Raw genomic sequence first — 26,717 nt, 5'->3', positions numbered from 1 at the left:
AGAGTGGAGAGTCTAGAGGACCCTTGTATATGAGACTCTAAGGTGGAGAAGACTCTGAAGCACCCTCGTTTTCTTTTGGGGAGGGAGCTACCGTGACTCTAGATTCTCACTGCCCAGCACAATAGGAGGATGGCTGTCGTTGCACAGTAGTGTATATGACCTAGAAAGTTCCTTCCCCACTTGGCCTTCTAGCCAATCAGAACCTCCCCCCATGCACATGCTGTAGTGGTAAGGTCTACATGAAGTTCAAGAATCAGCACGGTGAGAACAGAAAACAAAAACTCAAGACTCTTAAGTATGTATTATTTTATTAAATATCGACTTGATTGAAACTGGCAAAAGTGTTCATGATTAGTGTAGCCGTGAGCAGTATTTTTCTAGAAAAGCACACAGGTGTAAATAAAACTGAACACAGCCATCTGAACAGGCAGTACCATAGTAGCTCCTTAAGCACCTTAGAGGGCATGGACCCCTTTCAAAGTACACTTCTTCACGGACACAGAACACCCAAGGACATAATGATTCCGAATGACATCCTAATGGCTCACACGTCAACAATGGTGCAATAGGTAAAAGTTACAAACTTAGTTTTCAATAGTGTCCAGTGTCCACCATTAGACCAAAGCAGGGCAGGTGACGGCGTTCTGTGTCACACCAGTCCACAGCCGGTCTGTCTCTGGGCAATACTGGCAGGTAATAGAAGATGCTCTAAACACTCAACACTGATCTCACCATGACTGGAGAACAACTATGGTTGGCTCTCCCAGTGCTTTAATGCAGTTCTTCAGTGCAGTTCTGACGGAGGAAGTCAAACGCTAACAGCCACACTGAATTAAGGAAAAGGATAATGGCGTGCCCAGTTCTTAGCTCTTTCCTCGACTCTGCTCACTTAGGAACCATGTTTTCCAAAAACCTATCTCCAGAATTCAAGAGTGCCACAGCTCGCTCTCTCGGTGCTATAAAATGACAGACTGTGAAGTCGTGATCTAGTAACACTGAATTGCAAATCCAAGTTCAAGTGTGCTGGGTCTCCAAAAGCAGCAGGGACTCACGATTGCCACCTTCCAGAGTGACACCGTAGGAAATCAAGCCTGGAGTCCACAGAAGGGGACGCGCTCCCACGTAACGCTGCTCTATGTAGGACACAGAACTACAACAGAGAAAAGAAACAGGTAGAAATGTATCTTCTCCACACACCTGGACTAAATGCATGAAATCTTACATACATTCTATATGTGTTGTAAAGCGCCACAGTGTAATGAAGACTAAACACTAATGCCATCTGTAACAGCATTTTAAGACTTCAAAGGGCTACCACCAACAGTCAGAAGTTCTCTAAGACATTAACTAGAATTTTCCAGAAATGAGACACCTAAAGGCCATGTCTCTTAGGGTATCACATGAGATGTAAGCCCATCACTCCAGCCCCAAGTCCTGTAACAACGCAGGCCCCTGGAGAAGTCAAAGAAGGGTGTGTGAGTCGGCTCTGTAGGCAGGAACAGTGGCAGCCATACAGTGGCCTAGGTCTTGGGTACTTACTGTGACTGACATCACAGTGGCTGCCGGGTGGTATCAGAGTGAGAAGTTGCATTTGGCCAGCAGCACCCGTTCCATCATAGGCCAAATGGGGTCACTTCACCTTCTTTCCCTTCTCACCTTGGCATTAAAGCTAAGGACGTATATTTACACAGCCAAGCCATAGGCATCTGTGTGAGGACAGTAGGAAGGCCAGCTAAGCCAGAAGGAGCACCATTCTCCATGGTGAGCAACAGCCCTCCCACGGAGAGACCTAGTGCTGGTCCCCAGGAGGAGCAACAGTTGGCAGGCTGGGTGGAAAAGAGCATATTCTTACCCACAAGCCCATAATGGCAGCCCCTAATCCCTAAACATTCATGCTCTAGACTACAGCATCACTGCTGAAGTCTGAGTTCTGGCTGCTTTTCAACCCAGTCTTCATAGCAGAAAACAGAGACAGCGCAACCCATGCAGACAGCAGCTCACGAGAAGCAGGCACAGCACAAGCAGACACAGTTCAAAGACAGCCAGTGGCCAGGGCAGGGTGGGGGACAGGCCCAGGAATAGGGGACACCCGCCTCCCCAAGTGGGAGGACAAGATTTACAGTAATGGTCCTAAGTTTTTAAAGTAAAAGCCCTGTTCCCCAGGCCGTCCCATCCTTCAGAAGCCAGCACTGTTTGGTCGCCCTGGCTGTGCCCTCTAGACCCACTGGTTCTGAAGTCTGAGCCATGTTCTTTATGTTCGTCTCATTCCTGTTTCACTGCTAGGACAAACCTCAGGGCCATCCAGCCTTCATACCAATGCTAGCACAACACAAAATAAACAAGGATGTCAGGTAAAGAACAGTAATAATCATAATAATTAGTTTAATAGCGAGAAAAGGCCGTCCATGGGGAAAAAAAAGACCGTTGACTCCACCCTTTCCACCTGTTTAACCGGCGGGCAAGTGGCCGGCTGCTGCGTTACATGTTAGGTCTTTACATTCTGCATCACAAGTCTGTATCATTCACCGCAAGCCCCTTTCATTTTTATGAAAATACTGCTGAATTAAAGCCCATCAGAGATAGTAAATGTCTCGGAGGTCACAGCACTTTTATCTCCTTCTAACTGGTGGGGGAGAGGGAGTCAAAGTGTGCAGCAGTAAATCGTTCAGTCGACTACCGAGATGTGAATTTTGTGCCGTTGTCAAACCTGGACCAGTGAACCCGCTGCACAGCACTCACGTTCCCACAGCTGAGTGAGCGCTCTGGTCCTACAGCTGAGGAGGTACTGTTAACATTGTGCTCTTTTCTCAGCAAAATGAGACCCATATCTTCTGGCTCCTTATCCCTCCACAATACCCGCCGCCTGTATAATCCAGATCATATGCTCTAATATTTACAGCCCACGGATCACCGGTGAGGAATGTCAATTCTCTTCCCTTCTGTACATGAGACTCTGGTCTGTCCTTTGCTCCCCTGGCACTGCCCACGGTTTTTCCTCCACCATCTCCACGCTGGCAGATCTGTCCTCCCTTTTCTATCATCCTCAAGGTAACAGAGACACCCAAGCCTCCCAGGACCAACGTGTCCATACCTCAGAAAGCGAACATGTCTTTTAATTATTTTACACATTTATTCATTTTTTTGAGGCAGGGTCTCACTATATACCCCCTGGCTGCCTGGAACTCTGTATGTAGACCAGGCTGGCCCCAAACTCAAGAGATCCACCTTCCTCTGTCTCCCACATCCTGAGATTAAAGGCGTGCACCACCACACCCAGAGTGCAATGCCTTTTTAATTCTCTCTTACTTCCTCCTCCAATAAGTCTTCACCACTCGGCTGTGGGAATCCTTTCCAGCCCGGGATCTCAAGTAGAAGCTACATTTTTGTAGAAACTGAATGTTACAGTCACCCACAGTCACCTGTCTGCTGTCACTGAACATTAACAAAGCTGTGAGCACATTTTATCTACCAACAAGACGCATTTAATGACAATCACAGCTCCTCAGCCATTGCTCCTGCACCACCATAAAACCCACCTTTCAGGATGTAGTCGGTTAACAAGCTTGGAACTTTCTCACTGTCCTCCTTCATGGCACGCAGAACTGCAAAGTAAGAAAAGACAGTGGCAATAATGTAAGGTTCGGATCAAAAATCATGTTTAATTTCAAAGTTATAGCCTTAGTCCTAATCAATGACATGGTGTAACCGATTCACAAATTCTGTGTAGATTCTTTTCTAGATAAGGGAATACAGGGAAGGCTCGGTGAAGAAGTGAAACTCATTCCCTGGGTTAATGTTCCCAAGCGCAGGAGGCAGGAAAGGCGCTGGGCTGTTTCCAGAGCATCTGCTTTGTTCTAATGGATGCTGGGGAATGAAGGACAGTCTATTGTGTGCTCTGATGAGCTGGGAGCCCTCAGAGCTCCTCAGAACTGGAGGGCCTCCTAGAGAAAGGGGAGATTTAGCTGTGCTCTCCAAACAATAAGCTAGTCAGACTAAGTGAAAACATCCGAAAAGCAAATGAAGAAGGCCTAAGAGGCAACTCGGCATCTGCTGGACTCTGAACACCTTCTCTGCTAGGGAAGAAGATGAGGAAACGTGTGTGTGTGTGTTGTGTGCACGTATGCACGTGTGTGTGTGTCCACTCAGCCACTGGGCATCAGGTTTTCAGTCTTGCTTTTTAATCAAAACCACCTAAGCAGAGACAAATTCAAATTCACAATTGTTCCTTCCCAGTTAATTTTTTTTCCTGGATGTATGAGAAGACTACATGTAGAACTGTCAAATCAGCCATCTGGGGTTTTGAACCCTGGCTCCGCCACTTACTCTAATTATGAGTAAGGACTTCAGTAGCCTGTGGACCAAGCTCCACATCTGTAACCTGAGGGTAATAACTAGGTCTGTCTCAGGCTTGTTAATGAGGATCCAGGTCCTCACTGCAAGCAGAGAACATACACAGTGAGTCGCAGTAACCAGCAGGAGCACAGCTATTGTAGCTCTCATGACTACTATTAGCATCATGCCCATGAAGGCCACAGATCCGTAGGTGGCTCTTCTGTGGTGACAGCAGAGGCTGATGTGCCCTAATGTCTTCACCAGGGAAATGCTGTCCCATCGTCATCATGTCACCCAAAGATGCCCGGACATTCTACAAATTGTGTCCTTCCAGCAAAGCACCATCTAAGAATCATTTAAGATCGCTCTAGGGAACCAACATTCTAAGCAACTGCAATGACTTTGGTCTCGTCACTGAGCTGTTTTCTGAGCAGTATTTATGCTCCCTTCTTTAGACAACTGTCAGGTTCAACATTTCTGCTTTCAATGAGGTTTAAACTTTTTTAACGTCTCTATAAAATCACTAGAAGCCAGTGTCATTCCAAGTGGAGTTGCCCAGGAATTAAGAGTCAGCCCTGTAATTAACTGTCTTATGTGGTCTTGGGCACCCAAATATGCAAGCTCTTGCTGAAAACGAGAGGTCTAGCCACCCAGCTGAACTCTGGCTTCCTTATCCTAGACTGACAGGCATCACCTGATTTATCTATATCTAAATCTAAGACTTTTATGTACTGCTCACCATGGAGAGGAGTAAACAACTGGGGTCAGCAGGCAGTCGAGCGGCTAAAAGGAGCTGCTTGTCCCCTCGGGCCTCCCATCCATGTGTCACCAGCAGTACCCACCAGCGCGTGACATTTTCATTTCCTTCTTGTAAGCAATTATTATAAAACTTACAATTAGAAGTAAGCTACTTAACAAATATAATCCTTGATATTTCCTTTGTCTTGAGGCAGGGTCTCACTCTGTAGCCCAGGGTGGCTAAATCCCATGATCTCATGGCGATCCTCCTGCCTCACCCTCCTCAGTGCTGAATTACACATGTGAGCAACCTTGGCCAGAGCTCAATCCCTTCACTTTCTTCTCCTCCTCCTCCTCCTCCTCCTCCTCCTCCTCCTCCTCCTCCTCCTCCTCCTCCTCCTCCTCCTCCTCCTCCTCCTCCTCCTCCTCTTCTTTTTTTAATGAGATTCAGACAGTGACTGCTTGCTTGATTGACTGACTGACTGTGTGGGTGTGGGGGAGGTGTCTTGCTTACATGTCTATCTGTGTATCGTGTGGGTGCATGGGGAGGTATCTTGTTTACATGTCTGTGTATTGTGTGGGTGTGGGGGAGGTGTCTTGCTTACATGTCTATCTGTGTATTGTGTGGGTGCATGGGGAGGTGTCTTGCTTACAAGTCTGTGTATTGTGTGGGTGTGGGGGAGGTGTCTTGCTTACATGTCGATCTGTGTATTGTGTGGGTGCATGGGGAGGTGTCTTGCTTCCATGTCTATCTGTGTATTGTGTATGTGTCTGGCACCTGTGGAGGCCGGAAAGGGGCACCAGATTCCCTGGAACTGGAGTTACAGGCAGTTGTGAGTTGCCTCATGGGTGCTGGGAATTAAACCCAGGTCCTCTGGAAGAGTAGCCAGTGCTCTTAACCACTGAGCCATCTCTCCAGCCCAAGCCAAGCTGACTGTGACTTATCCCAAATCATATATAATTTATTTGCTATCGGGTAAGCTGAGAAAATATTTTTAATCCTAATTTTCCAATGTTACCAAGAAAGAAAAAGTGACTTCCAAGAATATCTGTGAAAATAAAAGTGATCAGGTTTCTGTGGCCCTTTATGACTACATCAGGACACACTTAACACTACGTCTACTTAGTAATCTCACCAACAGTCTTAAAATGTACCACCACACACAGGTGCAATGCCTGTGTCTGCTTTGCCCATCAACATATCTAAAGTACAGAAGAGAATGTGGCACACCGCAGAGCCCGGCGATGTTTGCTGTGGGAAGGCGTGTTCTGAGTCTCACTGTGGACTCTCCCTACAGCTAAAACCTCTGCTTTTCTGTTCACAAGAGTCTGGGTGTTTACCCTAAAATCTCTAGGTCTCTCCTATTTGGACACTAAGTCACATAAGACCCAAAAAACAATTAATTTGTGGACAGACATGTCCTCATGTAAGATGATGGGGATTCAAGTTACATGTTTTCTATAAAAAAAAAAAAAAAAAAAAAAAAAAAAAAAAACTTAGCTCACAGATAATTAAAAAAAATAAGGAGAAAAAAATCAAACCATGAAGACTAGAGTCAGCACTGTATTTGATATTATATTTATTTCACTCTCATAAGAATAAAGGACGCCATCCATCATACACCAACCTACACTGACAAAATAAACAAAAATAAAACCTAGAAATAAAAAACAAGAGTCAAACGAATAAGCATTAAATTTGTCTTTGCTTACTTTTTGTTAATATCTGAAGATCCTCGACAGACGGCGGGCCGTTCTTTTTCTCGTAAGGGATGACTGTTGTCAAATACTGCGGAGTTAAAAGGGGAAAGAAAAGCACCGTTTAGGCCTGAATGAATTTACCTTCAAAACAATGCAATTCCTAGAAGGCCCTCTCTCTAACATGAACGAGAGCTGGTCTGGAGATGAGCCGGGCACAGGCAGCATCCCCAAGTCTGACTTTCAGCTGAGGTTCATTTTTCTCCCCAGTTCTCCCTGCTGTGAGGAAGCCTCGCATTACAATAAACTTCTAACTTTCAGCCACTAAGCATTCCTTGGGACCAGGTCTGAGGACAACTGGCTTTATTTGCTCAATTTTTTTTAAGTGGAATCTTATTAGCATTCTCCTTGCACAATTTTTAACACAGTTTCAAAACAGTAATTAAGCTAACAGCATAGTTTACCAATATTATACAATTGATCATTTTTGGCAGTCAAATCATTCCCTCTCAGACCACTCTGACTGGCTGAAGGCAACAGTCAACATGAATAACATGACAATGTTTCAGAACACAAACCAGCTTCTTTTAGACATGAATAACAAAGACTCACTTCCCCGAACAATTACTGAAATGGATAATTAATATTTAAAGGACTGTATAAGTATGCATAAATTATTTTAGATATTAGAGATGAGAAAAGTGAGACAGAATGGCCTAAAAGGCAAAAGAATAATAAAAATAATCTCCAAATTTGTGATAAATTGCCCTGCCTCTAAAGGCTCACTATTATCACATTTGTGTCCAAAAAGAAAGAAAAAGAAAATCTCATGAAATCATGTTCTAGAAGTAACTGTCTGGAATCTGTCTGCAGTTCAGGATGGTTTGCAAATGCTTGCTTAGAAAGTTAGTGTCCTGGCCAGTCCTTGAGTTTCTCTAAGTTTGTCCTCCATGTTCATTCTCAATTCCAGCTCTGTTCCTAATCCCCATGGACTGTGTGACTCTATAAATAAAATAACTGGGCCTGAGGTCCAGTAAAAATGAGCTGTTCCACTTCTTAAACCCACAGTGCCCCACAGCCTTTCGGAACCAGACTTCTCCAGGTGAGGCTCGACTGTACAGCCAAGTATGTTTCTTTATAAAAGTGCCCATAAAACACAGGAATGTGCCCGCCTAAGATTTCAGTCATCAAGCAATTTGAAGAAGCTTCAGGGACCTATGCCGAGGCTGTGGGCCCACCTCCTCAGTCAGGTCAATTTGGAAGCTGTTTTTCTTTCTTGCAGGTTGAGGGAGTAACTAATAGAAACTGGAATTCCACCACCCCACGGAGCCTGACTATCCGCTGCGAATGTCAGAGTAAGCCTGCCCTCTTCCCTCCGGAGAGAACCACTAGGCATTGGGTTCTTCTGATAAACTGCCTACATGTTACATCATCCAAAACCTAACCTACAAGAGTGTCTTCCTTCAAATGGAATTCTCAAAGGCTGAAAAATAATTTCGAACATAGTCACCAATATTACATTTCCCATGTTTGCAACCCTTCTTTGAGTTATGCAGAACTGTACATACAAACCAAGTCGCTTCACATCTGACTGCACAGCTCACGGCACACAATTCTGATACATGCTACCTTGTTCCTCACTTGGCCAACAGCTGAGCTGGCTCACTATACAATATGCCCAATTTCAGGTGAAAGAGGTAAAATCCATTCTCTGCATATTTTTCACCTTAAGACTCTATACCAGCCTCTGGCCACATTCTCCTTAAACCATGATCTTCTTTCCCGGGCTTTTAAGAGGAGAGTGTCATGTTCCAGCTCAGTTGTCTTCACAACCGGCCCTTTCTGCACATGCAATCCATTATGTCAGTATATTAATATCTATTTGTTAAAGGCGGGCATGAGAAATGGGGCCCTGAAACCTGCTTAAGAATGCAATTAGTCTGTTGTCCAGTCTAAATGCTTTTTCCCCAGAGGGGGATTCCATTCATTATCAGGACTACAGATATAATGAACCCGCGCTTCTCTCCTTTAAGCGACAGTCTTAATAAATTAGTAAAAGTGCCAAGTTTCAGGGCCCTCACACAGAAAAGGAAGGAGCAGAAAGAGGAAAATAAGGATAACAGAGCACCTGTTTCTCTCCACCTGAGTTTCCAAAGGTGTGGCGGAGGCCATTCTGAATGACATTTGAGATCCCTTCCATGCTGAAGCGCTAAAGGCAGCAGTATATGGCCCAGGAAGAAAAGGACAGAGAAAGAAGTTCAGAGATTTTAGTAGAATGTTCCATCATGACCCTCTGTGCCCAGCAGTCAAGCAGTTAGAAAATGCCACAATTACTCATTCTCATAAAGCAGACAAAAATCATGCTGTTCAGAAACCGTCTGAGTTCAATGCAAAAATAACTGTTGGCAGGCCATCATACCCACGGAGAGCCTTCCTGGTGTAACTAATAGATTTGTTCCGATTTGTTATAAACATCAGCTGCACACACATTTTATGAAAAGTTTACCACACAATTTTTAAGATACCTTTTGATACTGTTTACCTACATTTATGGAAAGACTGACAACTTGATTCTGAGGTGAAGTTTGTATCTTTCCACCATCCATTTGGGGACGATGACCCTAACGGCTGGCAGATGAACATGATGCCACTCAGAGAGCCGATGGTTCCCACTCGCTCTCCAGGCACCTGCCATTGCCTTGCTACTGAAAATGTGAATTGGAAGACGCCATATGCTTCCCGGGGAGCAGAATGGATCCCATTTTACCAGATGAGCCGCCCAAAACTTTGGTAAAGACTATCTACTCTGTTTTTAGAAAACAGTTTCAGCTTATTTCTCCCAGCGACTGCCAAGACTTCCTAGAGTTCACTGCACTCAGATGAGATTTCTTTTCCTTTCTCCGACTTATCGTGGTTTGTCACCGGCCTGCACAGCCGCATGCATGGCGAAAAGGGGCCACTGGTACCTATCTAACAGCTGAGGCAAAGGCGGCAGAGAGATTCCTTCAGCATGACTAACTAAGGGAAAGGCTCCTGAAAAGGAAGCTGCAGTCTGACTCACCGGACATTGCCTTTCCCTGGAATTTCAGGGGGAAAGTTGAGCCTGTAAACACTGAAGGAATGGACTTAAAGACATTTTTCCAGGTCCCAAGGAAACCACAGCAATTGTCTCTGCTCTCATAAATACAATACAATAGTCCAAGGATCTCAAATTGTGGCCCAATGTAAGAGATCACTGAAATTCTCCTAGAGGTACGTGAACTCAAACATCTTAATATGATCAAGACATGACTTGTCTTAATTACTGTTGTACAGTCATCATGCATAGTCAGGCTTCATAAAGTTTCTTTCAAGTATATCACGTACTCTGGCCATATACAGCTCTGCAGTTCACTCAGCCTGTCTCAGCTTACAGTGTAATATTCCAAAGGACAGACAGAATGCAGAGACAGAGCTGAGACCCGTGCCCTACAGTTACGCCGCACATCAACAAAACCAACAAAAACAAACACCAATAACATTTTTCTAGCCAGAAGCTTTGAAGTTATAGTCTATGAAAACTTAACCATTTATATAAGAATTAATCATTTAACTTTGGTACTTTGAATGAATTAATCTTTCATTAGTTTTAATTTTTAACACAGTAAATATTGATCAATTCAATATGTATGAAATAAAGCCCTCTGAGGCCCTCGATAAATATTAAGAGTGTAAAGAAATCCTGATTAACGAAGAACTGAAAAGTACAGAGAGAGCTGCCCTGCAAGGAGGCAGCTGTGGGCCTCTGGCCCAGCCACACCAGTCGAGGGCAGCACTGGGACTCTGAGGGCGGCCATACGTGTCTGTGGGAGCTGTCAGCACAGGCCTCCTTCTCTAGCACCCTCTTACCCCACCTTTTCCAGATCCATCTCCACACACAGTTTTGTGTTGGCGAGAACCAGTTATCTGGTCAGAATATTTCCATGGCTCCTCACTCTGCTGAGTCTGCTGAGAATGTAACCTTTTTTTTTTTTTTTTTTTTTTTTTTTTTTGGTAGATTTTTCAAGACAGGGCTCTCTGTGTAACAGCTTTAACTGTCCTGGAACTTGAGTTGTAGACCAGTAAAACCAGGCTGACCTCAAACTCCCAGAGATCCACCTGCCCCTGCCTCCCCGAGTGCTAAGATTAAAGGTGTGTGCCACCACTCCTGGCTATACATTACTTTTAATGGAAGAGATGTTTTTTTTTAACAAGAAAATCCTACAGGGGGCTGGAGAGATGGCTCAGAGGTTAAGAGCATTGCCTGCTCTTCCAAAGGTCCTGAGTTCAATTCCCCGGCAAACCACATGGTGGCTGACAACCATCTGTAATGAGGTCTGGTGCCCTCTTCTGGCCTGCAGACATATACACAGACAGAATATTGTATACATAAATAATAAATAAATATTTTTTAAAAAAGAAAATCCTACAAACACTAGTTTTGGCAGATTCTTCACACACTACAATGCAGTATGTTCCCTGTTTTTAAAACAGATTATTCAAAGAGATGACATCAGAGGTTCCAGAGGTCAGCAACAAAAACGATGGGAAATGATTTCAAGTAAACAAGTCAGCTCATTATTTAAGCACTCTACAAAATAAATTCCCTTGGAAAGGCACTCGAAAAAATGCTTGCTTTCAGTCGGCATTACCTGGCCTCCATTTCTATGGAAACCACTAAAGTTAGATAAGAACTCAGAAAACCTCAAGCTGGACAAACGAGTTAGAACTCACATACACGGAAAACCTAGGTTCCTTTTTCCCTTTGGAGAGTACAGTCCGAATTCATTAGCTTTATTCTCCCAGTCAAAACTACCTAGGATCACTGAAGGAAAAGAAAAAAAAAAGGTTGATACACATTCTTAAGATGCACATGCAATTTGAGATTTCCTTTATAAATATACAAACATGAACACCACTGGATTATTTCAGTTACAAGAAAGTGAGGAATGGTGTTCACACCATCAGAACTGTAGCCTGGTTAAAAAGAAGTAAAAATGCAACCATGGGGAACCAAAGCAAGCTGGAAAACACGAAACCACCTAGTGACACTAGCAAAAGAAGCTGAAGTTCAAGTTTCTCAATAAAACCTCTGCCGTGCCTGGGTCGGCAGACACAGACGAGAGCACCCAGTCCCCGAGCACTCCCCAGCTAATAGCCAAGCCAGAGCAGCAACGTGGTAGATGGCAAGACTACTACACCTGGCACCGCTGTAAAAAAAGAAAGACAATCATCTAAATAAACTGTCAACGAGATTAGAGGGATGAAGGGTGTGTGTATAGTCTGTATCTCCTCTCTCTCCTCTTTCTCTCTCTCTCTCTCTCTCTTCTCTCTGTTCTGTGTGTGTTGTGTGTGTGTGTGAGAGAGAGAGAGAGAGAGAGAGAGAGAGAATACAACATAGAACCCAATTAACACAGGTGGCTGAGAGCTGAGCATTCTAGTTCCTATGAAACACTGGCCAATGCGTGCAAATTTTTTACATGAATCTAGGAGTCAACATGCCAGTCAGAAGTATCTGGAATCAGAAAAAAAAAAAATTAATGCCAGCTTAGGCAGAAAAAGGTCAAACTCAAAATCAGAACTCCCAGCTCTGCACCATGTGGTGAGAGCGCCTGCTTCTGTCCTACAGTGGCCTGCGTCTTCACCATGGAGACGGTCAAGAGACACAATTTGATGGACTTCTGACTTAAATATTCTATGAATACATGAATTACCCTCAACCAAAAGATACATGTTTAAGAAAGGCAAATCAAATCAAAGCTACACACACAGGAACATGCACACACAAAACCGGCAGTCAAACAACCAAAGTGCCACACGAAGCAGTAAGTGCTCCAGAATGACAGCAGACACAGCCATGGTCTACTTCCAAGTCTTTGTTTCCTTAGGAGGAAATGACTATGCTCTCAAGAGAGAAACTAGGTGGGCCTGGGTTATGGGGGGGGGGGGGGGTGCTTGTAAATTATCTGCCACACTTCAGGTATGACACCCACCTAACACTAGCAGCCATCAAGAACCAACCTGGAGACGCAGAAGCAATATTAAGAGGTTCTGGTGCTAAAATGAACCAGGGGTAAAAATTCTTTCTACATCTTATATTATAAGTAAAAGGAAGAGCGTGAGGAGAGGGCAGAAGGAAGCGTTTTCTTTGCTCGCTATTTCTTCAAGGTGAAGAACCACAGACATGTCAGAGCACTGCCACTAAGTCTCAAGCCAATGAATACTGAATGACAGGAACAATGGTAGAGACTTGTTTACACTTTAGTTAAAAATGATTCATTAAGATGAATTAAAAATATTAAGAGTGGAAGGAGCCAATCTTCCATCCCCCCTTCCATTAAATCTACCATTCCCACTTATGAAGCAGAAGATCCAAAGGGCCCCAACACAGAAGCAAAACATCGGGCAGGTTCTGTGTTCTAAGGTATCCCGCTGCATCTTATAGGAATGAGTTAATAATTCCACAAAAATGCCATGCTCAGAAATGGAATGTTTTTGCATGAACCCATATATAAGCAGGAAGTTGAGATTAAGCATTACAGTATTTGCCTTATTGTTGCCCTTGCTACAGACAAAAATACCCAAAGTCATGGATCAAGGTCAGGGGAAGGAAGAGGTTATCTGACGTAGAACACAGAGCCTTCACTACTCGGAATATCCAGTTGCCTCGTACATTTCCTTTTCTAAAGAGGTACGTAGTTAAAGAATCTCAAATCATTCTCTTGACACTTTCTTCAGACAAAACCAGAAGCAGCACAGTATAAACATTTAGAATTTAAAAAAAATCTATAAAACCAAAAAGACAAGAAAGAAGGCAAGAGCTCTGAGCCCATATACAACCTGCCTAGGTAGCTCAAGGGAAGGAAATTGCAAGCCATTCCTGTCTCTTACCTCTAGAGAGCTCTGCATCCCCTTTAGATAATGCTGTACTTTCCTCTCTCCACTCATGCTACTTCTGTGGAGCTAAGGCCTCTGTAGAGCTAACATTTGCTTGTTCAAGACATGGCAATAAGAATATGTTAATATCATTCTAGGATGGCTATGCAGACTAAAATGAAATAATCCATGGAAAGAATTGAGCGATGTGCTTGGAAAGGCCACATCAATAATCAAAAAAGTCTGGGCTTCTATTCATTTAACGGGGGACTAGAACAAGAGACATCACTACCCAAAAGAAATCATGACATCCTCTACATCTGTTGAAGATCAGCAAAACCTCAAGCAAGTTGTCCGACTGTAATAATGGCGAACTGGAGAATACTGGACTCCTGCTGAAGGTTGTAGCAGAAAGACAGGAGACCATGGGAAGAAAAGACCGACCTACAAGCAAGAATCTAGAAATTCAGCTAGAACCCCTGAAGGTCTTTCTGAACAATAAAGAGAATTGGAGAACTTTCTGCAGACTCAAAAAGCAAAAAAAAACCCAGACATGGTATCGGAGTGTATCCGTTATTTTCTATAATCCTTAGTATCAACTTTTCCTATTGCAGAGCATCTTCACCAGTTTCAACTAATTTCACAAAACAAAGACAACAACAACAATAACAACGACAAAACAACACCAACAACAGGAAAAAGCAGAGCTAGGAAGGAGGGCCAGGAGACTCAGTTATTTCTGCCTGCATAACTGCTCTATGGCTTATCAGAACGGATCAGAACAGGTCTCTAACTAGCAAAGGCAGCTTTCAAACTTACAGTATCAAAGCTGTGTGCAAAAAACGGGTTAAGAAAAAAAAATTAAGGAAAGTTTTTTCTATATCTTTCCTTAATTCTCATCTGAGCTTCCTCCCTTAATATTCTATATTCAGGGAGTTGGAAAGAAACAGAATTACTATTCCCCACAAGTCACATCAGCTTCAAGTTCTAATTTACTCAGTAGTAGTTTCAGTTTTTAGCAAAACAAAGTTCTTGAAATTAAGGAGAAAACATTAGAAAGGTCTAAAACACAAATGAAATTATATTCAGTTACAGATACTATTTAAAAAGTAAAAGCTTGGATGGGGCGGGGTAGCACCACACCTTAAATCCCAGCATTTGGGAGGCAGAGGCAGGAGATCTCAGTGTATTTGAGACCAGCCTATTTGGCATAGCCAGCTACAGGGCATCCAGGAATATAAAGACTCAATCTCAACACACCACCCCAAAAAAATGTAAAAGTAGAAGGTTTTTTCTGTTACTTTAAGCAGTCATAAAAATTTCAATGTGGGAATTATAAATTTATAAGAGAATTCTAACCAAAATTTATTTTCAAAAATCCTTATATTCAGTTTTGAAAACATGAATTATTCCAAAAGCAGTAACTAAGTTCATTCTCAGAAAGCTGTGACATGGAGGTTTTTCAAAATTAAAATTAATGGAATAATGTAAAATGTTATACACTTTGTATTTGAAGAACCTTTCGAACATTTATGTAATCTTGAGTTATATGGAAACTAAATTATTATCAAACACTTCAAAGCCCTAAAAAGAGTAAAATAACCTTGGCACTTTTCTAAACTCTTTGGCTGTTCTTATGGATCAGTACACAGCAAGAATGTAATGTCTTTAACCAACAACCGCCCTCTCTCTAGCTGTCAATCAGTGCAGCTCGCAGACAAACTTACAATTGGTCAAAGTACGGAAGTAGTGTGGGGCAGAGTGCTCAGCCCAGCCCGAGCCTTTGGGGCCACTGGTGGAATAGGGACAACAGGGACTGTAAGAGCAGAGGTTAGGGAACAGTGTCTTCTGGACACGGCAGGGACCAGTGCGCTCATGAACTCTCGCAGCGGAGGATGCCTGCAGTAGGCCCTGCACTAGATCAAGCGGGTCAGCATTCAATTCCTACCGTGGAGCAGGTTGGAGCTCACAAGCCCCATACCCATCTGAGAAGCCACTGAAAGCTGATAAGCTTCAAACCAGTTTTCTTTAAGGGTAATATATGCTCCTGGTAGGTGGACTAATAGTGGATGGCCTCACACCCGTCTACATGGGCATCACAAAGTGGATTATAAAAAGGGGGGAAGATACCAAGTTAACAGGGGTTAGGAGGTAGATTATAGATCTAAGTAACAAGCAGTATGTTGGATGAATTTGGTCAATACATTGTATTCATGTACAAAAATTCTCAAAGAATTAGTAAAAATACTATATATTTTTAAAAAGCTATAGAAATAAAGCATGGATTTCTGGTTTTTTTTACTAAAATGGAAATATTACTTCACTAGACAATACTATCTTTCAGAAATAAATGTTACCATATAAAATAGTTCATAGTTTTGCTTTAATCAAAAAATAATAAATATTATATATCCAAGGTTTTCCCTATGCACAATAACCTTCCTTGTTGCTAATACATATTTAGGAAATAAACTTTGCAATAAAGTGAAGTACAGAGCCAGGAGTATAACTAACTCAGCGTATAGCCTTTGCGGGCATGTGTGAGGCCACAAGCTCAATTTAAAGGAAGGAAGGGAGGGAGGAGGGAGGGAGGGAGGGAGGGAGGGAAGGAGGAAGGAAGGAGAGAAGGGGAGGGAGAAAATGAGGGATAATAGGAGGGAGGGAAAGAGAAAAGAACTGAAAAAGATAAAGGAATACTGTCAATTATCAGCAATGAATGATTGATGAAAATGTATTAATATCTGTCTGCATTTGAGGATGCAAAGTAAATTTATTCTTTCATGGAGAAAAGTTTAAAAGGAAAGGATCAATCAGCACCTTCTCCACTCATTTTCTGCTAAGTCGTCTTCTAACAACTATGTGGAAAAACACTGTGCCCTGGCGGCACCCAGCATTTTTATCCCTTTTAGGCATTCCCAAACTAGAAACAACTCATCTACCTGCCAGGTCCCTTTGTTTAGCTACTGCCTCCCACACACATAGAACTCAGGTCTGTTGTTGGGTCAGGAGCCTGTGAGGCTTGAAGACAGGTTGGTCAGTGCAAGCTAAACTCAGGCTACTGAAGAGGTGCCAAACAACAAACTCTTAGGATAGAATCTGGCAAAATTTTATATAAATTATATACTGGTGATATTTCTGTCTATTTAAATCCAAATTGAGTTTATATTTTTCCTCTAATTAAAAAAAAATTGACTTTTATCTTATGTGTACGAGTGTTGTAAAGGGAGCGGCACCCACGTAAGGGCTGGCATATCAAATGGGCCAAGGCAGTTTCTTTATTAACCAATGAAATCAACTCAAACAGAAGACCTCCCACATCATATGAGTATCTTGCCCGCATGTATATATGTATACTACAAGCATGCACTGCTCTTGGAGGCCAAAGAGATCATTGGATCTCATAAATCTAGAGTTAGAGACGGTTGTGAACCATCTGATAAGGGTGTGGGGAAAATCAACCCAGGTCCCTCTAAAAGAGCAAGTGCTCTTAACTCTTGAGCCCCTCTCTCATTCCAGTCCTTTCCCTAACATTAAGTACAGTCTATTTAAAATCGGAAGTTGACACACTGTTTCTGTGAAAGGTCAAACAGTAAGTATTTTAGGCCTTGCTGGCCACACAGCCTCCGCTGAAATGCTCTAACTCTGTCTCCATAGTATGAAAGCAGAGCACAGGTGCTAATGTAGATGAATAGATATGGCTGTGTTCCAGTAAAACTACTATTTATAAAATAAATAGAGGAGGGATTTGGCCCTTGGGCAGTAGCAGTTTTGCTTGCTACCTTAGCAAATGTTCAAAATTAAAACCCAAATTAAAGAAAGGGAGAAAAGGGATCCTGGTACTTTATTTTTTCCAAACAAACGCCAAAGTTTCAAGTAGATATTGTCAGAACATCCCTTTAGGCTGGAAACTAGGATTAATTAAATAACACTTCTAGGTGATCTAATAGTAGCTGTCTAAATGAAAACAAATTTCTCTTAGATGTCCACTTTGATCAATATTAAATGGAAAGTTATCACTCAGGGTACTTTTACAAGGCAAGAAGAGATGAACTAAATTGGCCATTAGTCATAATAAGAGGTGCATCAAACACAAAGCAGGGCATTGTGGAAGAAAACATACCCAAGGAAGAGTTTCCTCCAGCTAGCCTGAGTTCTCCCCCAGCTCTAAGCAACCATCTCCTCACAGCCTCACAAGCAAATACTTAGGATAATATTCTTTTAAAACAGAGTTTTCCTTTTTTCTCTAGAACTTATAACTCACCACTTGCTGATATCCCAAACTTCTTTGGGGTAGTGTGTTCCAAGTTATACTAGTTAATACATTTTTGACTGTGCTGAGAATAAGACTCTACACTCTCTAGAAAATCAATGTGATTTAGCCAAATAGAAAGATATCTAAAGAGATTCCCATCTTTGCAATCAAAGACTTAGACTAAGGAACCTCCCACGTGTCCTGTAAATGAAACAATCAGGATTTTCACAGGGTAATGTCCTTTTCCATCCAGATTTACAGAGGCAGGCTACTAAGCAGATAAACAAGAGTTCTTTCAAACTTGAGATAATTCAGGATATACAGGGATGAGTGAATTAAAAACACTGCCTGGTATATTTCAACTTGTTTTTGTACCCAAGGGAACTGGCCTCTAAAAGTTAATGGTCTGTGAAAAGTTCTGATATAAACCTGAGTCTGCCCCCAAGAAAATAGAAATCCTGAGGGAATGATACTAATTCAAATCCAAAATCCGAAACTCCTGGAAGTCAGTCTGTAATACTGGAGATAAGGTGAGGTACTCAGAAGCTGCATGTGAGCCTGGAGGAAGCCTACACTGTGACACGGGGATTAGAGCCAAAGATTACAACACAACACAGTACTGCAGTAGCCAAAGAATCTGCACCTAGTGACCAGAAACAAAAACCATCTCAATTAGGACATCATAGGAAACACAGGAAGGGATACGAATAGATCAAATCACTACTTACCTACCAGATCAGGACATTTTCAAAGGCTAATCATATCTATTGCTCCTGCGAGGTACTGGCAAACAGTCTCTCTTGTACTACTGACAATGTTGAGAACTTGGCCACTTAAATCTTCATATTGTTGGACCTAGAAATTCTATTAGTCTCAATGAGTCCATGTTAGTAATCCAGCTGCACTAACTATGGTTTGATAATATAAATGTCAGATTCTTATAACATTATGTCCAACAAGCAGGTGATTATATACAATAACTAACATTTACTAAGGGTACATGCTAATCTTAGACATAATATTTCATTTAATCTCTCTGAAACTCAGAAGTCTCTATCTCCAGAGTGGCAGGACCAAGACTCAAGACAGTCCAGGACCCTTGATTTATACACTACTTAGTCTCTAGGGGTCTGCTACCCGATACAAAGTTTCAAGATACAAATGCAGATCTGCAAGTCTAAGCTTAACCTCTTACCTATTCATCAGAGAGGTACCAGATTCCTAGTCCTGAACACCAAAATGCCACAAAAGCAAAATTAGATTCCTATCCTCAAGAAGCCATCACAGAGATGGGCACAAAAACACAAGATTGGTATTTCTGTACTGCTAGAAATAATTAAAAGAAATCATACTAGCCCCAAGAGAGGAGGAGTCTAGTCAATTCTGTGTTGAAGGAAGAGTGACTGAGGAAAGTTATAAGAAAGGAAGACAATGTTTGACCATAATTTTGAAGGATGGTTTTTTTTAAAAAAAAAAAAAAAAAAAAAAAAAAAAAAGCAAGGGAAGGGGAGAGAGGAGGTAGAAAGAATGTCCACTGCAGAAAAATGGAATGAGCTATGAAGAAGCATCAAAGTCACCTAGGTCACCACACTGAGAAGCAGAAGTGCCACCACTCACCCCCAGGTGCCCAAAACAAGACAAGGAAGTATCAAGCACCTGCTATCTCAAATCACATTCCCCCAAAAGACTGACTAGTCCCAACTTCCTCACCAGCTGAGAGTGGGAAAGGAGCTGAGAAGGCCCTGCCAAAGGTTGAGCATTGCCTGGCACAAGGAAGATACTCCACAAACTTGGTAAATGGATGCACACTATTGTACCGTACCCCTTCTATAACATTACTACCTTAAATATTAAAACTCAAACGAAGGTAACATTTCACCTTTATCATATATGCACTGTTTCCTGTATGATTTAATGAAATATCACACAGTGATAAAATTTTTTAATGATCTAGATAGATAGCAGCCCTAACATCCCCCACCCAATTTTTTTTTAGCAAAAGTTGGAAACAAAACACGCCTAAAGACAACAGTGGGTAGTTTCACCCACTCTGTTCTCCCAGATATTTCATCAGAGTTCATCATCTGAACCTAAGACAACGAAAATGGCAATTAAGGATTTATTACACCTACTGTAAGTGGGTGTATATCTCCCAAAGCATTATTGAAAACAAAAGGAAGCCATTCCATATCTAAGGAAAAGTTCAAATTCCGTCATTTCTACAGAACTGATGGGAGGGAAAATAGTGATGTCACCGGGAAAAACAGGTAACACGTGGCATGTATATGCAGATCACCATTTTTTAAATTAGTATTGCTGATGACAGTCAGCTCACTGAGTTACATGCCACAACTGCATATTATAGAAAGAATATAAGACTGGGTGGTGGTGGCGCATGCCTTTAGTCCCAGCACTCTGGAGGCAGAGGCCAGGGGATCTCTGTGAGTTCAAGGTCAGCCTGGTCTACAGAGCAAATTCAGGATGGCCAAGGCCACACAGAGAAACCCTATCTCGAAAAATAATAAATAAATAAGAGGAGAAGACGGAGAAAGAAGAGGAAGAGGAAGAAGAGGAGGAGGAAGAGGAGGAGGAGGAGGAGGAAGAGGAGGAAGAGGAAGAGGAAGAAGAAGAAGAAGAAGAAGAAGAAGACGAAGTTGTTGTTGTTCTTTTGAGCCACTGTAACTATCTTCAAAATCACCAGGTTCAAGCTGTTTGTGTTACAGATGGAACGGTTCTCTGGCATTTGAGACTAAAATAAGACATAGGAAACAAGTGCCAGGAGTTGAGCCATGCCATTACCGTCCTAATTAAAGTTTTTGACACAAATAGTAGATCAGGATCAGGAAGCGACTTCATGAGTTCAAATATTATGAAAAAATAAATGGAGTCTTGTATGACTCTATTTCAAGACCAATGAAGGTTTAACTATAACCCCCATGCTGTCCTGCCAAATCCATTTCTCGGTATAAATGCCATACAAAATTACACAATGGGTCCACACTAACCCTATTTATATGGGAATTACAGAAAGAAGCCTTTAAAACCCTCTAGGGATAAATTTGTTTTTCTCAGCCAAGTGTTAACAGCAATAAATAGAAGATTTGCGTGTAAGCCCTGACAGCAGTTACTCAGAAATTACCACCCATGCTAGGATTTAGCAACTAAACATTTCAGTTAATCCCCACTGCCATAATAGGGCAATTTAAAAGATTTGTTTTTATTAATATACTACATACAAAATGGAAATATCTTTGATATTTTAAATTATTTTCCAGGACAGAATAGCCAAACAAATGTTTTCCCTCCAGTATAATCATTAAAAATGACTAAATAAATATCCTTTCCATCAATATTGGTATTTCTCAAAAATTAAATACATCTGAATCCTTCACAGTGAATTTATATGTTTTATTCTTTCTAAATTTTTACAAATGGACACCACACTAGGAAATATGAGCTTATTCACCAAGTTATTCACATCCGGTTAATGGGTATGTGGTAAGATTATGTATCGTCCACTCATTGTTGACCCAGCTACCCAGCAACTTGATTCTCTTCCTGGGATTCCATCAGCATCTGTCAGTGAGACTTCATTCTTTAACTCCAGACTTAAAGAGAAAATGGATACTACTTTAAGACCTAAGAACCAGTTTGTGACACATATTACTATGTTATGTCATGATTGACAAAAATGATCATTTTAGAAAAATGAGTTGCTTCACCCAACTTTATACTCTAAATATACAACCAACACCTGTTCACACGTGAAGTCAGGGTGAGAATATACAAGACTCCACTTGGCCATGAAAAATTGATAACGTTTATGATGACATTTAACCCATAAAGTCACTTGGAAAAGGATCATGCCTAGAACAAAATACCTTTTATGAAGGCTTGAGATTTCAAATATTCCAATATGTTCTCACGTGTCAGTAATATTTTGGTCTGCTAAATATGCCACCAAGTGGCTGATGTCACACAGCTGCCACCAGCACCCTCTGATGAGTCAGGAGGAACCTGTTTACATAGCACAGTTCAGCTACCCCTAAAAGGCCCTCTTTATTTCTTTTACTACAACCCCAGAGCTAAGCACAAACAAGAAACTAAAACCACTCATAAGCCTGGCGACCAAACACTGCTGTCCTACTATCGTTCTGATGCAGTCAGGAGAGACCGCTGGCCAGTCGTCTTGACTTGAAGACATCCTTCCCTTCCTGCCCTTCCACTCACGTCCCCACTACACATTTGGGTACCGAGGCATCCAGACAGGGCAATAGGCATCACTAGGAAACACCTTCGCAAAAAAGCAACGTGTTCCAGCAAAAGACCCCTGTGGCGCTCTGATTAGAGGTTCACACTCTCGCACAGGTTCGACCTGCCAGACCCACTGCTGTTGACCAGCTGGGCTGACGCGGTCTGTGGGCACCACTGGGTACCTCCCACGAGCATCACTTACTGTGCCTGGCATGGTGACTTCTCTCGTTCCTTCCATTCTGAGAGCTGCCATTTTTGAGCTTCTTCTTCTTCTTGGCTGTCTCTTTGTTGTTCTTTCTGCTTGTTCTGCACTTCAATCAGAGCAGAAATAAAGCTGTTTTCCACTTCCTTCTCAAACTCCAGTTCATCTCTCAGGGCCAACTGCTGCACCAGCTCCTCAGAATACTCCTTGATGGCTGTCTCGATTTCTTCCAGCAGTTCATTTAGCTCGGACACCGAGAGCCTTTTCACTCCTGTGGCCAGAAACAAAGAACGGCGAATACTGAGACACCCGTCTCGAAGCAGCAGAGTGGGGTGTGTAAAACCAAAGAACAAGATCAAAGTCTAAGCAATTACGCTGACTGGGATTGTCTCAGAAGCCCAGAGGTGAGTAAGCAATGTCACTCAGCTGAGATGAGAAAACGCCTCACAATTTCTAATGTATATAAATCAAACATCCCATGATGGGTTCTATAGCCGAGAAATCAAGCTGGTATGAGGAAAGAACAAACACAGAGGGAGAGGAAGGGTCCAGAAACTGCCTGCTGACATACAGAGACAAGATGAGCAGGGGTCAAGGGGAGGAGTCACACTGAAAGGACTAAACGCAATGCTGGTTTAATCTTATATGCCCCCTCTCGTGCATCTGGCTGAAGATCAGGAAAATGAAAGGAGGGACAGTCCACAGGAGTCACCCCAGCTAGCATGGGAGGTCACTGCTGGAGTCCCAATGCAAGACTGGATGAGCTGGGGGCGAGATTTAGAAAGGTCATCCAATGATAATGAGTTTATTAGGCAAAATTTAATCCAAATGCAACAGCTGTCCTTACAGAATAAAGACACTATCGAGCAGAAGGCAAAGAAGACCACATGAAAACCCAGGGAGAAGACATCACAAGCCAAGGAGTTGGATTTTAACCTGGTCTACAGAGTTGTGAGACGGTAAATCCCACTGTCCAAGCCACCCAGTCTGAGGGACTGTTTGTTCTAGGAGTGCGACCTAACTAAGGCACACTTCCTGTATCTTACCTTGCATCCACGCTAGATTTTGCAATCAGGACTCCAGCAATGCTAAGGGCTTATCTACAGAGTTGTGGCCACATCCCACCAAAAGGTGTGTCAGAGGACCTTCCACACGTTAAAAAGAAGCCATACAATACAGTCACAGATGCACATTGCATTCTTGTGCTGGGTTGAGTCTTTCAGAACCTCTGTGACACCAAACACACAGCAGTATTCACAGTTCAGTGCCCTCAGGTACTAACACGGATCCCCTTCTAACAAACTTTCACTCCCAAATTCCTCAGAGCTCTATCAAAGACAACTACTTATAAACATAGAATTATTTCCAATTAATACACCCATCTTGCTTTTATGGTTATACTGTCTCCCTCCAAAATGCATGCTGAAGTCTTGGGCCACAGCACTGCAGAATACACCAGCATTTGGTGCATTTCCAGAGATACAGCTGAAGTGGGGTCCAGTGCGACCTGTGTCTTAGAAGATGAAATGTGGACACACATAAGTACGGAAGGAAGGCCAGGGGAAGCATGGCCACCCACAGGCAAGGGAGGAGAAACAACTGAGCCTTAACCTTGGCCCTGAGGCTGTCAGAACAACCAGAAAATAAATTCAGGCTGTTGAAGCTCTCCAGGCTACAGTAAATTCTTCCAAAAGCCCCAACAAACTAATCCAGGGTCTTAAGAAAATACAACACAGTCCTGAACAATGACCAAATTATGTACAAAGAACCAGACAGCCGGAGGACCCAAGAAGACGGGTAGCTTTCTGGAGATGATGACATTATGTGTTGGACAGAAGGCACAGAGACGGAGGTGAGGAGGGTTTTGTACTGGCTGGTTCTGTGTGTCAACTTGACACAAGCTGGAGTCATCAGAGGATGGAGCCTCAGCTGAGGAAATGCCTCCTTGAGATCCAGCTGTCAGGCATTTTCTCATTTAGTGAGCACTGAGGGAAGGCCCAGTCCATTGTGGGTGGTACCAACCCTGGACTGATGGTCCTAGATTCTATAAGAAAGCAGGATGAACAAGCCATGGGAAGTAAGCCAGTAAGCAGCACTCCTAATTGGCCTCTGCATCAGCTCCTGTCTCCAGGTTCCTGCCCTGTTTGAGTTCCTGTCCCGACATCATTCCATGATGAACAGCCATGCTGAAGTGTAAGCCAAACAAACCCTTTCCTCTTCAACTTCCTTTTTGGACATGGTGTTTCGCTGCAGGGAGAAAAAAAAACCTAAGATAGGTCTCTTACTCTCTTCATAGCTGCTCATGCTAGACCTCTTCAGAGTCTGAATCTCCTGGGATAGCATAGACAGCCGGTCTGACTGTGTAGGGGTCTCATCATCTTCTGGGTCCGGTGATTCCTGCATCATTTCTTCAATTTCTTCAATAACCTTCCAAAAACACATATACCAGTGTTAATCGAATGCACAGGAAAAAAGCGTGCCTGTACCACAGCACTCACCAGAGTGCCCGAGCAGAAGTACATGAAGTCCTTATTGTGTGCAGGAAGCACATGGAAAAGTGAACACAGCTTACCAAAAGCTACTTAGAATATATGGACAAAAAATTAACAAAATTAAACAGAATATGTCTGGAAAATGGTGCCATGATTTATGCAGATCAGATAATAAAGTTATAGCTAAAAGATGGTAAATAAGGAAAAATGTACTCTGTACCACATGCACGCACTCAACATAAATGTAATCTGCATTAGCCAAGACTTTGACACAGAACTTGCAAAATGTAATACTCATAAAAATATCCATGTATAAAGCAGGAAGTAGCTCTCTAGCAGCAAAAGAATTTCATATATTAATTCAGTGAAAGACAAAGGGGGTATTTTTAAATTACTAAAAACAGAATCGGGGGGGGGGGGCTGAAAGAAGGATGATTCTAGAAATAAACATGCCTTTAATTAAACCATGACCTGATGTCCAACACTGCAGGACTCAAGTCTGGCAGCTGTAGACAGCAGAAAGGTACCAACTATGCCTTAAAGGAGTGAGAGAGCATTTAACCATTGACAAAAAAATTAAAAACACAACTCAATGTGATGGAGGAGAGTTATCTGTCTATGTTTCTTTTATTGGTTAATTAATAAAGAAAACTGCCTTGGCCCTTTAAGAACAGAAAATTAGGTAGGTGGAGTAGACAGAACAAAATTGTGGGAACAAGAAAGTAGAGTTAGGGAAACGCTTCAGGCATTCGCCATAGTGAGTCTCCATGCTGCTCCTCTCCGAGATGGACGCAGGTTAAGATCTCTCCTGGTAAGCCACAACTCGTGGTGCTACCCAGATTACTAAATATGGGTTAAAGAAAGATGTGAGAATTAACTAATAAGAGGCTGAAACTATGGGCCAGGCAGTGTTTTAAAAGAATACAGTTTCCGTGTAATTATTTCGGGTGTAAAGCTAGCCGGCGGCGGGTGGCCGCCCGCCGCTTCACACTACAGATTGGCGCCCAACGTGGGGCTAAATCCACTTAAAAACCTTGCCCGCTTGGGATCGAAAAGAAAGTACTCTGAGACCATGCCAATGGCTCACTGCTCCCTGCCTGCACCTGGGCAGATGGCGGAATCAGGCTTAGGCGAGCGGGACAGCATTTGCGGATTCCTGCCGCCATAGAGAGAGAGATGTTTTCAGACTGCACGGTGCTCTGCGCTTCAGATTCGGCTGTGACTTGGATTAAGAGAGTTTCTGTGCTGCACGCTCAGTATCAAATTAAACTGCTGAGTGCAGCTCCAATGTGGACTGCTGTGCACCTGGAACTTTGTGCAGCTCAGGGGCACCAAATGACTGAGGCAGTAGCAGCTTTGGCTCTGCTCCGCCATGCTGAACTGTACTGAGCTCAGGCAGGATCTATCGTAATTACCATGATAACAGCACAGTTAAGGTTTAGACTTGGCTGAAAACAGGCAGTACCGTATTACCTATAAGTGGCGCAACTTAAGTTTTTAAGAAGTGCTTAACATTTTAAGAAATGCTCCTGGATAGTAAAAAATTACAGATTCACAATAGGACAGATTCAGACATATAAGACCCCCATATGGGTCACAATGTTGGATGACTGTACGTAGGCTTGAGAGAGAGAAAAAAATAAATATATAGAGAATAAAGTTAATGCCTTAAAAAAGGGGTAAAGTCTTTAAAGAGACAAAATAAAGTAAAGTGATAGAGTGAAAATAAGCCACGTAAAAATGGAAAATTCACAGAGAGTCTGGATTATGTATTTTGTTGTGTTTTCTTTGATTTTTTTGACTGTAAAGGAGCTAAGTACAGAGAGACATTTCATTATATGGGCTGCCAGGCTAG

The 26,717-nt window shown here is 42.5% G+C and overlaps 1 protein-coding gene across 1 annotated transcript in view; it reads right to left on the bottom strand.

Moving 5' to 3' along the window:
* Positions 1–289: 289 nt before the first annotated feature.
* Fez2 (fasciculation and elongation protein zeta 2) overlaps positions 290–26,717 on the bottom strand; it is a 40,897-nt gene continuing 14,469 nt past the window's right edge. The window contains 7 exon segments of the mRNA XM_038319001.1: positions 290–1,150; positions 3,537–3,602; positions 6,784–6,859; positions 22,371–22,382; positions 22,384–22,458; positions 22,460–22,641; positions 24,656–24,797. Coding sequence (XP_038174929.1) covers positions 1,134–1,150; positions 3,537–3,602; positions 6,784–6,859; positions 22,371–22,382; positions 22,384–22,458; positions 22,460–22,641; positions 24,656–24,797 — 570 coding nt within the window. The 3' untranslated portion in view covers positions 290–1,133.

Source organism: Arvicola amphibius, chromosome 2 (genome assembly GCF_903992535.2).
Source record: "Arvicola amphibius chromosome 2, mArvAmp1.2, whole genome shotgun sequence".
Lineage (NCBI taxonomy): Eukaryota > Metazoa > Chordata > Mammalia > Rodentia > Cricetidae > Arvicola > Arvicola amphibius.
Note: the sequence above shows the minus strand (reverse complement) of the source record. Positions and strands in the feature narration are given on the sequence as shown.